Here is a 12,258-nt window from a genome sequence, read left to right on the forward strand (position 1 = left end):
TAGCCACTGGGAGAACCTGCTTCCTCTGGTATCTTTGTAGATTGTAGCTGACATTTCGGTTCAGATCAGCTGTTGGTGTATATACTTGTTTGTTTATTTAAAGTGAACAGACAACCTTGACAATCTTGGTGCCAGACTGGCAGTGAAATAAAGTCAAAATACTACCTTAAACAGATAAAAAAATACTCCTCCTAGGAGGGGGATTTTCATCTCTACATTCACTCAACCCTATGGGCAGGAAATGAAACCATGATTAAAATGAAATCCCTCTTAAATTATCTTCTTTTAATGCACTGACTGTGGGAAGAAGGTTGCAATTGCGTGATGAAGTCTCCTTTAAGCTGTATGCAGTCCAAACAACCTTAGGACTGTGTAATAGAGTGTCCTTGTCCACTTTTTGACTCTCTTTGCAGACCTCATCTGGAACCGAAGTGAATTAAGGGCTGAATAACCTCATATTAAGACTCATGTCTTTGGTTTATTAGTAACATCTTGCTCTTTCAAATCAGGGTAGACCAGTTTTTCGACTGCTGCAGTCTAGTTATAGCATTCTTCAAAATTACTTGGGTATGGCAACAACTCGTCTGCAACTCACAGAACTGAATGTCTAGGTGTGCTCAGAAATAAAAGAAAAATCCTTCAAACCCTTTGTCACCAGTCTTAAGCTACTGATTTAAATAAACACCTTTAATGGTGTTTTGAAAGTATGTCCACTTCAGTGTTTTTCACAAGACTCAAAGATTCATCCTGAGTCAGGTGGCTAGAATTGGAATGCTTTATTTGTGTTTGCCCACTTCCCTGAAGATTCTGTCAAGCTCTCTTTCACTTGTAGTCACTCATAGTGACTGAGGTATCAGTTTGTAACTGCATTAATAGTGGGTGGCTCTCAGAGCAATCCTGAAGTAAAGCTCAAATTCACAGCTTTATTCACGTAGTGATGAGTTTTTACAACTTTGTCAGTGTCCCTCTTGGAACTTGCACATTTTTCTTTGTAAAGAAACCAAGACACAATGAACAATTGATTTGCTGTTACTTATTTATTAGACAAGAAGAAATACAGTTCTGTGTATTTTCTGAATATTGGAGCAGAACAAAAATTTGGGCTTGTAAAGACAAAGTATGTTAGCAGCAGCTGCATACCGTCTTTTTGTGTTTATGCTGCACCTAGTACACGTGGATTCTGATCCTCTGTGGGACACCTAGAACTAAAGTGTTAAACAAATTGTAATGGTTAAGGGTAAAAATCATGGTGCCAGAATAAGAAAAGAAGATGGAAGACTTTCATTTGTTGAGTAGGTATGAAACAGAGATGCCCAAACTCAGGCAATAGTTGATTGTTAATTTCATGTTGTCCTTAAACTCATGAAATTACTCTTCTGCACCTTGCTCTTGGGGGACGGAAAATGCAAAACTCATCTTTCTTTGCATTTTGAGTAGAACTGACAATGGCTGAAATGCGTCAGAGTCTAGAACAGGAACGAGATCGTTTGATTGCTGAGGTGAAGAAGCAGCTGGAATTGGAAAAACAGCAAGCAGTGGATGAAACTAAAAAGAAGCAGTGGTGTGCTAACTGCAAGAAAGAGGCCATTTTTTATTGTTGTTGGAATACTAGCTACTGTGACTATCCCTGCCAACAAGCTCACTGGCCTGAGCATATGAAATCTTGCACACAGTCAGGTAATCTTGCTCTGGGTTGTCTGTTTCACGCTGAGGGGTTCAGGTGGGTGGAATACGCAATGACTGAACATTTCTTTATTTGCATGGGTGCAGATGTGCCTCTGAAGAGTGACCGTGGACTGATACGCATGAGTAGTGGCTACTTTCTCTTTTTTCCTTTATTTTAGCTACTGCAACACAGCAAGAAACAGATACAGAAATCAGCACAGAAACATTAAATAAATCATCCCAGCCCAGTTCAAGTGTGCAGCCTACACCCACAGAAACAGCCAGCACCCCTAAGGAAAAGGAAGGTTCAACTGATAAAAACAAAGAGAGTGTTACAGTGAGTATCATTGTGGTCACTCCAAACAAGAATCATATGTAAGATGTCTCTGAAACATACCCCTAAAGGCCTCCCTGGATTAGCCAGGAATTTATGACCATTTGCATATTTCAAAGAGTGTGATTTGGGGAGTGAGATAGGGAGTTGTGGTTTTTTTTCTTCATCTTGGCAAAAAAATCTCCTTCTGTCCTCTGGGATAAACCCTTTCCCCTTCACTCATTCCCAGTAAAACCTTGTGTTGGCTTGACTCATCCTTCCAGCCAAAGGGGACTGGACCTCTTTCTCTCTCTCTCTCCAGGACCCATCAGTGTAGCTTCTGGTCTGGATCTTTCGATACAAGTTGCCTTCTGATAAGCAATACTGACTGCAGCACTTCCAAGCCCTTCTTGCCTGGGGGTTCAGAGGCCAAGCTCAAGACCTGCATTCAGATCAACTTACTTTATCACAACAGACTGCCACTAGGGTACCACAATGTTCCATAACACTGATACAACAATTCACCTGGATCTACAGTTAACGGAGCAGTGTGCAGTTACGAAATCCTCCATAGCATCTACTCTGATAGTATTCAGTAGGCAAGGATGAGCAAATGCTCTAATAAAAGGGACTTAACATTGCATATATAGAAAATGTTTATAGAGAAGATTCTGCTTTATAGGTAGGGCTTGACTATTAGCAATTTCAGCATCGTTTTTCTTCTGCCCTTGCAAGATTTATTAAATGAAAAATTTTATGGGGGGGCTGATCCTTCAAACCCTTAACACATGATCCCCCACATCAGTAGGAGCCTTGTTGTATTTTAAGATATTAAAAGCAAACTAATTTTGTAGTATTGTGATTCCAGCATGATGTCTCATTGAGATAGTCCTATAGAATTGGGAAGCATAGTAAACTAGAGAGCTGTGTTCATTTCTTGACACTTTTGCTACTGTCTGGTGTTAGACCTCTGGGCTTGACATGTCATCTAAGGGAGTAACTTGGGAAACAGATCTGAAGAGGGAAAAAGGATGTGCTGTTCCACCTGAATGCTTTGGTGAAGTTAGTTAAACTCTGGCTCAGTCAATGTTCATGTGCATTGTTTGTGGCAGCACAACCATTGTATTACTGGGGAAAGAGGGATGGGAGAAAATCAGTTACCTAAAACTTTTGCCAGGGAATATTCCAGTTATACAAACCTGGAATTGCTTTCACATAGATGTTCTACCTGAAACATCATGCTGTATACATTGATCATGTTCATAATTTGAATTTTGTTTTATTAACAAAAAAGTAACCTGTGAATTCATTAAGATGCAAATTTTTAACACAAACAAAACATCCAACATAAATTTCATATTATAATAATAATAACAACTAGGTGGAATTTATGTAAAAGCTGAGACTTCTACTGAGGTTGCCTGTGCTGTCTCTGCAGATAGCAACAGGTGTGACAAGCAACCAGCCTATAAAACTGGTCCAGGTACCGCAGACCACCACCTATATTCCAACTACTCAACCCACAATTGTAAGTACAATATCATCATTTAAAGTCTGCAGTAGTACTGTTCCTGGCATTAAAATTGCTCAGTTATTTCTGGGGGGTTGTCTCCGTCTGCTGTTCTATCAAGATATGAATTCACTGGTATAGTCTCAACTTGCAGCGCAAAATGACCTATTTTGCTGTGCAACATTCCACCCTTTCATTTCGACATCCATTATTACAGGGATTCAGAAATTGTCATTAAGTATAACAAAGACACTGAGGACAGTCAGACTTCCATTTTACATTATTGTTAGTTATTTGTCTGTTTCATGTATATACTTGACCACAAGATCAATGTAAATATATAGAATTAATTTTAAATATCTTTTAAATATCTTTTGTCTATGGTATCCTAAAGAGTTTTAATTAATTCTGAGCTATGCTTGATATTCCTGTGACATCTCAGTAACTATGAAAGAAAATATGCATTCATCAGTGGTGTATATCCCATGCAGTCTTGCACATTAGTGTTATGAAATTATGAGAAATAGCATTGGAATCAGACCTGGGTTTTTCCATCAAAGACTTAACCAAGGACACTTGAATTCCCTAGTGTCAGTCACAGGAGATGGGACAGAAGCGAGTTAGATTTTTTTTTTTTCTTTTTGTATTTTATGCATCACAATATCCCACTATTTCCACTGGTCATGTTCTGCAGTGCTTACTTCAGAGTCAGCATGGCGTCTGCGCTGAGCTGCTTCTTACCAAAAGGAAATTCGCTGATACTGCGCTGGCAGCGGAACGGCACGCTCTGTCTCAGTGCGGGGTTCGACAGAGAAGCCCGTGTCTGGATAACTTCAGTTAATTTTCTGGCTGAAGTTAGATAATTTATAATAGTAACTATGTACTAATGTAACAGTGTACCTTCATCTCACTGTGCTCGTGAGGCCTAATTTGCTATAGAAGTTGCTCTGTCTTTCTCTCTCCCTGTGTACGCACACCCACGTGTGTGCGTGCACACGCCCTGCCCCAGCTGCGGGATACACACCTGTGTGTATGTCTGTGACCACACGCACACATACAGACAGTATTTCATAGCCATTATATTCCACACAAATGTTACTGCTCTTCGTGGGGATCATGACTTTTCACATTCCTAGGCAGCGTTTTAACTCATTTTGTCTCAACTGAGAGCACTGTGCACCTTTGCAGCATTGGCCCTAAGTTGCTTGGACTGAATTACCATAACAATAAGGTTTTATATGTGTTTTAAAATCAAATAGCAACCATCAAAGACGTTAGGCTCTTTTGTGAATAGCTGAGAGGTTGTAAGATCACAAGGTGGTTTTGTGTAATACTCAGAAAAATGGCAGTTACCTTCATTGGTTTTCTGTAATACGAAGTGTACTGAGTTATGTAAAGCATAATTGGAACGTCTGAAAGGTTTCAACCTTTATTTGTGCATGTTTAAAACTTTGTACACATTTGCATTAGTCTTGCACAGCTACAGACACCTCTGTATTCTAATGACTGCACGTGCAATTTAAATAATTTTAAACCTTAGTGCATGTTTAATGTGTATGCAAAATGTACATATGTGTAAAACTGGCAGAGGTGGAAAATTTACCTCTCAGGGAATGATCTTAACACATTTAAGGAGTCTCGCACATTCCATATCCCGATCGCTGTAAGAACTGAAACTTTTTTTTTTCATTTGTGTAAGTGTGTATATTTGAAAGGCGACTGTGGCAACCTTAATTTCCCCACCTGTAGTACTAACAGTGACTTACATAATGGCTTCTTTAGGGTTCAGTTTGCACTTTGTGTCCGACTAGGAATTTCTTCCTCTGAACAACTTCCAGTGTATCTTCTGGGTACCATTTCCAATGAACCCTCTACACATCTGAAATCATTACAAAATGGCAGTAATCTTGCATTTATTTAGCAGATTGGTTCCATGTTTGTTTTTTATTCTTTCTGCAGTTAAAATAATGTACAAATACGAATTCATCGTCTTTGCATTCCAGGGAATGGAAAGAGTAGGCTTCTGGAAGGCACAGACTTTGTCACAAAGGAGCCGATAAACGCTCTAGGCTGTAATCCATCTCAGTAGGGATACTCACAATCTTTGTTGAATACCATTAAGACACTAATGTGGTTTCTTAAAACAGTGTGGGGAAACATTGGGCTGCAGTGAACTTGTATTTCTTCTTCCGTGTTCTCTCTGGAATGTCACACTGCCATCAGGGGGAAGATCTCTGCATCCCTTTCAGAGTCCTCAGAATCTCACTTCCTGTTTCTTCCACAAAATATTGTGAACTGAAATGGATGCATTTGTTTGATCAGCAGTTGTGCATCACTGGAATTGTATCAAAACATACTTGCAGTTTGTATGGTACAGACATTTCTAGACTTTCTCACATTTTTGGAGGAAGGTTAAGATACAGACTTAAGATTCAATAAATCCTTTTCCAGATCTTCCAGAGTGATGTGACCTTGACCAGATTGTTTAACATTCTTGTGCCTTTGTCTCTGCATCTGTAGAATCAATTCCCACCTATAGAGATGTCCTGAAACTTCATTTGTCGAGATTTATAAATCACAATCTGTATGATGGAAGTGAAAAGTTTATTCTATATTAATATTTTTACAGGGTGTATAAGACAGTTCCCAGTAATGCTGATGTTTTTGTTATTGATTTGTGCAAAAGTTAACTTAAGTACTTTTTTGTTCAAATGGATGTTCTTTGTTCTCTTCTGTGTAGACTGAATGCATGGGGGAGTTCCTTTTGGGGAAAAAGATTTAAGTAATGTGTAACAAGAATATACTTATAAGCAAGGGTATTTTTGTACTCCAGTTTGTTTTGTCAAAACTTTTTCAAATTACAAAGGATTTTCTTAGCCCTATTTCCTCTTCTCATGTGTTAGTTTGGGGAAAATACATAACTGGATGTAACTATGAAAACCTAACTCTCCAAGCACAGACAGAGTGTGTACAGTACCTATAGGACCACCTGTCCCTGTAATTATATAGTAGTAATAATAATACAGAAAAACTCTTGGCTATAGAAAAGTAATACACTACCTTCTACCCTGGAATGAGGTAATATTGCGGTAATAAAGGTATTAATTCTTGCACAAAATTGGAACTTGTTCTGGATTTTCCCTGGAAAATAAATCTCTATTTCTGTGGTCATGTTTATGTGACCTTTAACATAACAATATGTTTCTCTTGGTTTTAATCCACAGACCATTCCTGTAGTGGTAAGTCCTTCTGCTGGGACAGTGGCAATGAGAACTGGAGTTCAGTATGTTCAGACCACAATGCCAGTCCAAGTACGAAGAGTCTAACTGCTAACAAGAAGTCCATACAATTGTTGGAATAAATAAATCTAATAGAAATGTGAAAAATAAACACAGTTCTTTGGATTAACCTCAAAGGTTCAGACTTTAGCTTTGTATATGTGTACAAAGCATTAACTACACTACATTAATGTAAAGCATTAGCGCTGGCTTAGAAAAGCTGAGGACAGGTAAGATCCATATTAAATCTATGCTTCTTTTGTAAATAATGTACAATTTGTGGATGTCATTAAAGTTAGAGTACCATCTCCTTTTTATATTTGTATTGACTTTAACTTATAAAGAGTGTTTGAAGTTGGAAAAGGAAGGTTTAAAACAGCCTTATCACAAGCTAACACTGAAAACTGGTCTTGGGAAACTGCAGTTACGCATCAAACAATGTAATCATGAGAATCTGAACAACTTCACTTGCATTTGGATTGAAAAAAATTTCTGCACTTTGAAACTCTTGTAGAATTTCCTTGAGCAACCAAGTGATGAAGGGTATCTTTTTTCAGTTAATTGTATTAGGCAAATTAGAACATTTCCAATCTCTGAACCTGAAGTACATAAAGATTTACATTGTTTTTACAATGACCAGACTGTTAAAATTTATGTTGTTTACAGATTAAAATTAAGTTAAAATTTCATACAGTCTAATATCGGAAAAGTTGGAAAGTGTAATACCAGCTGGTTGTAGCATGATTTCTGATCACTGATATCAAAGTTTGAGAAAAGCAAAGTTTGTTCTGGTGCTTCACAGTTCAGTTTTCTTTTTTAAAAAAATCCTCCAAAAGGACTTTGAACAAGAACTAGGTGTGGAGAAAAACGTGGATTGGGAAACATGGGCAAAGGACTTTTGATGCTGGGCCAGAGCATGTATTATTTATATGATGGAATTTATGTTTTTATGTAAGCATGAAACAGTACAGTATGAGAGAAAGTAACCCATGAAAATGCTGTCTGTTACACTTATACTGTAGTACCATTTTGTATGTTGTGTAAAACGAAAGCATTGAACAAAGCAAAGGTGATGTATGTATATGAGAAAATTAATTGTATGATATCATTCCAGTACATTCTGTTGTACATTTTAGTCATGTTGATTTCTCCCATTGTTTATAAAATAATGCGGTTTGTACAGTCTCCAGCTAGTACCCATATTAGAGGGAAAAAAGTATTAGAAGAAAAAAAGCGAGAACAGAATATTCGTGAATTGCAGTTGTGTCAAAAATAGCCTAGCTGGCCTTATTTGTGAAGCATAATTGCTTTTAGCATATGGAAGTATTTTTTCACATTTTCTTTGTATAAAATTTGTATTAAACTTAAATATCTTTTTTGACAATTGTGTTTCTTTGTGACTAAGACAGGTGACACACACGATATGCTTTGGGTTTCTCCAATTTTTCAAGAAACTTCACAATTTTTTTATTAAACTGTTTTAGAAGAATGTTCTGTGTTCCTGGATTTCCAGTTTCATTTCAATCTGGATGAATGTTCATTTCTGCACAGTCTCCAGATCATAGATAATTTCACTTATGTTGGGATCTTCTGTCTCAGATCTTTGGTGGGACTTTTGAATCCAAGCCTGTCAAATTTGAGAAAAAGCAGCGTTGGCAGTCTGGCAATAAGCCATTTATGTATAAAACTCAACAGCATCCATTTTCTCTCAGTTTTCACAGCAGCAAAGGTCCATTGCTTGTTGGGTAACATTTATGCATTGGTTGGATTGGGGTTGACCAATATGCAGTCTTGTTAGGTGTATTTGTGGGTTAGAAATGGGAACGTCCATCATGAGTACGGTTGTAGCCCTCAGAGAGGGCATGAATTGGGCAAGACTGCTGTGTGTGTCTTAATTATCTGTTAGAAGAAACAGGGAGTTAATGAAATAGCTCTCGGTAAAGTCTTACTATGAATATTGTCTTAAAGTTCCTACTCCTGCATTTGTAAAACAACTGAAGTTAATGTTCCCAGTGCTGCTGTTTAAAGAAAAGCACAAATCTTGAAAGCTTGAAATGATGTTGTGGCCTTCCCCATGTAATTTGAATGCTGGTATCGCTGGAACAAGCTCTTGTGTTAGGAGAGAAAAGGAAAGAGATGAACAAGTAAAAAATCGTTCTAGGAAACGACATGGCTTTCTAAAGCCTGTTTCAACCTGTGTTTTTTTTCTTTTAATGGGCATTTTTTTTTTCTATAAGAGTTGTTTTCTTTCCTCATGTGAAATAATAGGTGACCAAATGCTAGTAAAGGTTTATATAAATATAAAATAGTAACTCAATGAGAGTTATCAGGTCAAGATCCAAGATACCATCTTGGATGTTCTGGTGACTATTTTTTCCACATTTTAGTTAGTTGTGGTATGAAGTTCATTGTTTTTCTGAAGATTGTTTTGTGGTAACTAAAGTGAAGGAAGAACACATCTCTGGCTTGGACGTTATGAGAGGATATGACACTGATGTGATATGAATTTAAAAGACAGGCTGCAACTTTATTTAATATATGATCGAATACCACGACTAGGCATGACGCCTGTGTCAAGAGTATCCCTCCACGCTGTGTAGTGTGTCCCTTGTTTATCTCAGAACCAAATTTGGGAAAAATTACTGTGCTGGGTCTGGAATTTTTAGCTCTTTCCAATGGTGAAGGTTCATCGGTTGCGGTACCTGACTCAGTCCTGGCTTGAAGTCAGAGTCTGAATGGCTGTCCTTTCGTCGTCCAGCTGCAATGGGTGATGCCAGTGATCAGCTGTTGTGTTGATGGGGGCTGGGGGTAGTACCCTGTAAATAATGAAAAGCCTCTTTGGCCGTATACCATCCTGTGAAAACTTGTTTTCACCTTTCAGCTACAGGCACTGCGTGTCCCTCGGATTTGCCATCCTCTCTTATAACCTACTGAAAGATATGTGGGCATATTACTGCTGATTCCTCCGCTTTGGGGACAAAATTAACTTGTCTTGGAGTTTGAACTTTGAAATCTCTGCATTATTGTTATCTCCCATTATCACCTGGGCCTTCAGTTAGGAGATTGATGCTGGTGTTCCTTATCAGGGTGAGTTGACTCCAGAGCTTTACCAAGCTGTGGCAGTGTTTTCCGAGTTGTAGTGTCACTTCAGGTGGGTAGGTTTTGTTTTAGCCCCCCAGATGGTATCATCTGGATGGAGTTGCCATAGCAGGTTTCATCACAGGAGCCTGATGTTGGCGCAGGGGTGTGAGGACCAGACATAGGCGTTGCACTTAAGTGCTCCAGTAGCCACAGCCTGGCTGCTGGTTCTGGCTGCAGAGAGGCCGTTACGGTCAAACTGGAGCTTTGTGGGCTGGCTACGAATGCAGGGTTAAAGGTTTGTCATCAGCTGTGCTGTCACCTTCTCGTGCTGGTGCTTGCCAAATTAGCTTTTCAGGGCTTAAGTCACAGATGTGGTTAAATTGCAGAGGAACACACCATGAGGAGTGCCGTCCATGCGGAGCCGTTGGGCTCCTACGTTTTTCATCCTCCTCAGTGCAGATGTGTCAGCTCGGGGGGGTGCTGCAGGTTCTGCTATCCATGCGCTGTCGAGGCTCGTCTGCAGCCCGCTGAATGCTGGCATTCCATCCCTTAGAGGTAGAACCATGGGACTGAAATCCCCTCTGAAAAGTTAGCCTTCCTTTGTGAATCAGAGAGGCTAGTTTTTAAAACGATTGTATAGCTACACCTTAATTGAAGGCATTCTAGAAACAATGAGATTTCTATTTTTCTTCTCTTTTAAAAAAACATTTTTATACAACATACCACTCAAGTACTTGCCCAGTGTTAGCCCTGCTATGCTTTATCTCTCCAGTTGTGTACCTCGTAGGAAAATGGCTAAATGCTGAGAATTTGGGTTTCTTTACCTAACGCTTATCAGGTAAGACGGCTGTGACTCCAGAATTCTGAAATGGACCTCACAAACCAAGATTTTGTCAGGCCACTGTCTGGGGGAGGAATGAGGTGTCCGGCATATTCCTGCTTTGTGGGGTTTACTGTGAAGCCCAGCTGCCCTCGGGTGGTCACACGGGAGAACTGCATGAAAAAAATCAGTACAGGAAATGGGTAAACGCAATTGCAGTGTGCCCTTCCATCCCCAATGATAACATGTATTTTTGCAATTATATTCTTTGCAGTTTTCTGGTTATTTGACAAAATTCTGTATTCTGTTGTTGCATCTGAACTCTTCAAAGCTGGGCAAGGGCAAAATGTAATTTCTGTCAGAGCAGTTTTCAGAAATGGTTCAGATCCAGGTTCTGGTTTACCAGAATGACTAGAAGTTTGAAGACAAAAGACCCAAGAAGATACTATCTTCTGGTGCGTGTCATCTCAATGGCTTTTTTGGTTGTGAAGAGCTACATTTACTTTGTGTTGCACTCCTTGACTTACCAGAAGTGGCAGCTGATGGCAGACAGGTGGAAAGACCCCAAGGATAAGGCTAATGGGGCAGGCAGGGGCGGTGGGGGGGGGTGCTGGTGGGGAAGAAGTATTTTGTTCAGCCTTTCACCTGAAAAGGATGTAGGGAAAAGCAGGTGGGTGGTGTGGATCAGTCCCTGCAAAACTCAGAGTCAGGCTTTTGCAAAAGGAGCATGTTATGTGGGTGCAGTGTGGCAGCTCACTCTGTATAGGCTCCAAGGATGTCTATATACATGCATACTGCGCATCAAGGCACGCTGAGCTAGGAAATGTACCTGAGCTGTTATTTGACAATATGAAAACTGCAGTGTTTCAAGTAACGTCAGGGGACTGTCGGTACTCGTGGTGCTCTTACAGCAATAAATCCCTCTGCATACTTGCAGTAAATCAGCATTTGATACTCCGTCCTTTCTAAAAAGCATGTAACAAGTGAATTACTGCCCTTAATTTCATAATAATAATGCAAGGATAAACTAGGTCAGATTTTTCTCCTGTCTCAGAAATTTCTGGCCCAAATAGGAAACCTGCCTTGTTCAAATTTTTCATTCATTTTTCTGGGAAATTACTGAAAATGCAAACACTGAACATGCTGTGAGTCTGCAGTAGGCTGGAAAGTACCTTTAAAGTGCTGTAAAATATTTTATAAACAGTTTGCAGTGTGTGCCTTTGCCATTAATTTCTGTTATAGAAGACAAAATACTCGGTCTGCCTTGCACTGTTGGGAGGAAAAAACCCAAACAACCCCAAATCAGCAGCTGCTCCTGAGGAAAAAACAGAATCTGGTTTCTTTCCTTGATTGCAGCCTTGCCAGATTGATGGGGGAGGGTTTTTGCTGTTTCTGATGGGCTTTTCAGCAAGTGTACGTTGTGCTTATCTGGACAGACTAAAACGGAGGCAGCGCAGAGGCACAAGCAGAGGTAGCTTGGCACAAGGCTGCTGCTCTGATCGTCAGGTGTTACCTCAGTCCTAACTGCTTTGGTCACTCTGTCCCAAGCTGGTGGGAGGTCATACACCCCCCGCCAACCCTTTGCTTTGCT

General features: G+C 39.6%; 1 protein-coding gene across 10 annotated transcripts in view; it reads left to right on the forward strand.

Moving 5' to 3' along the window:
- The window catches only part of ZMYND8 (zinc finger MYND-type containing 8), a 59,875-nt gene extending 51,725 nt beyond the window's left edge, over positions 1-8,150 (forward strand). For 3 of the 10 annotated variants that reach the window (XM_074843563.1, XM_074843565.1, XM_074843567.1), the window contains 3 exons: positions 1,438-1,677; positions 1,845-2,002; positions 3,417-8,150. In XM_074843563.1, the coding sequence (XP_074699664.1) occupies positions 1,438-1,677; positions 1,845-2,002; positions 3,417-3,629 (611 nt within the window). In that variant the 3' untranslated portion in view covers positions 3,630-8,150. Of the gene's footprint in view, positions 1-1,437; positions 1,678-1,844; positions 2,003-2,300 lie in introns of all 10 variants that reach the window. The other 7 variants (XR_012625581.1, XR_012625582.1, XR_012625583.1 and 4 more) reach the window with 7 other exon arrangements.
- The last annotated feature ends 4,108 nt before the right edge of the window (positions 8,151-12,258 follow it).

Source organism: Strix aluco, chromosome 17 (assembly GCF_031877795.1).
Source record: "Strix aluco isolate bStrAlu1 chromosome 17, bStrAlu1.hap1, whole genome shotgun sequence".
In the NCBI taxonomy this organism is placed as follows: Eukaryota; Metazoa; Chordata; class Aves; order Strigiformes; family Strigidae; genus Strix; species Strix aluco.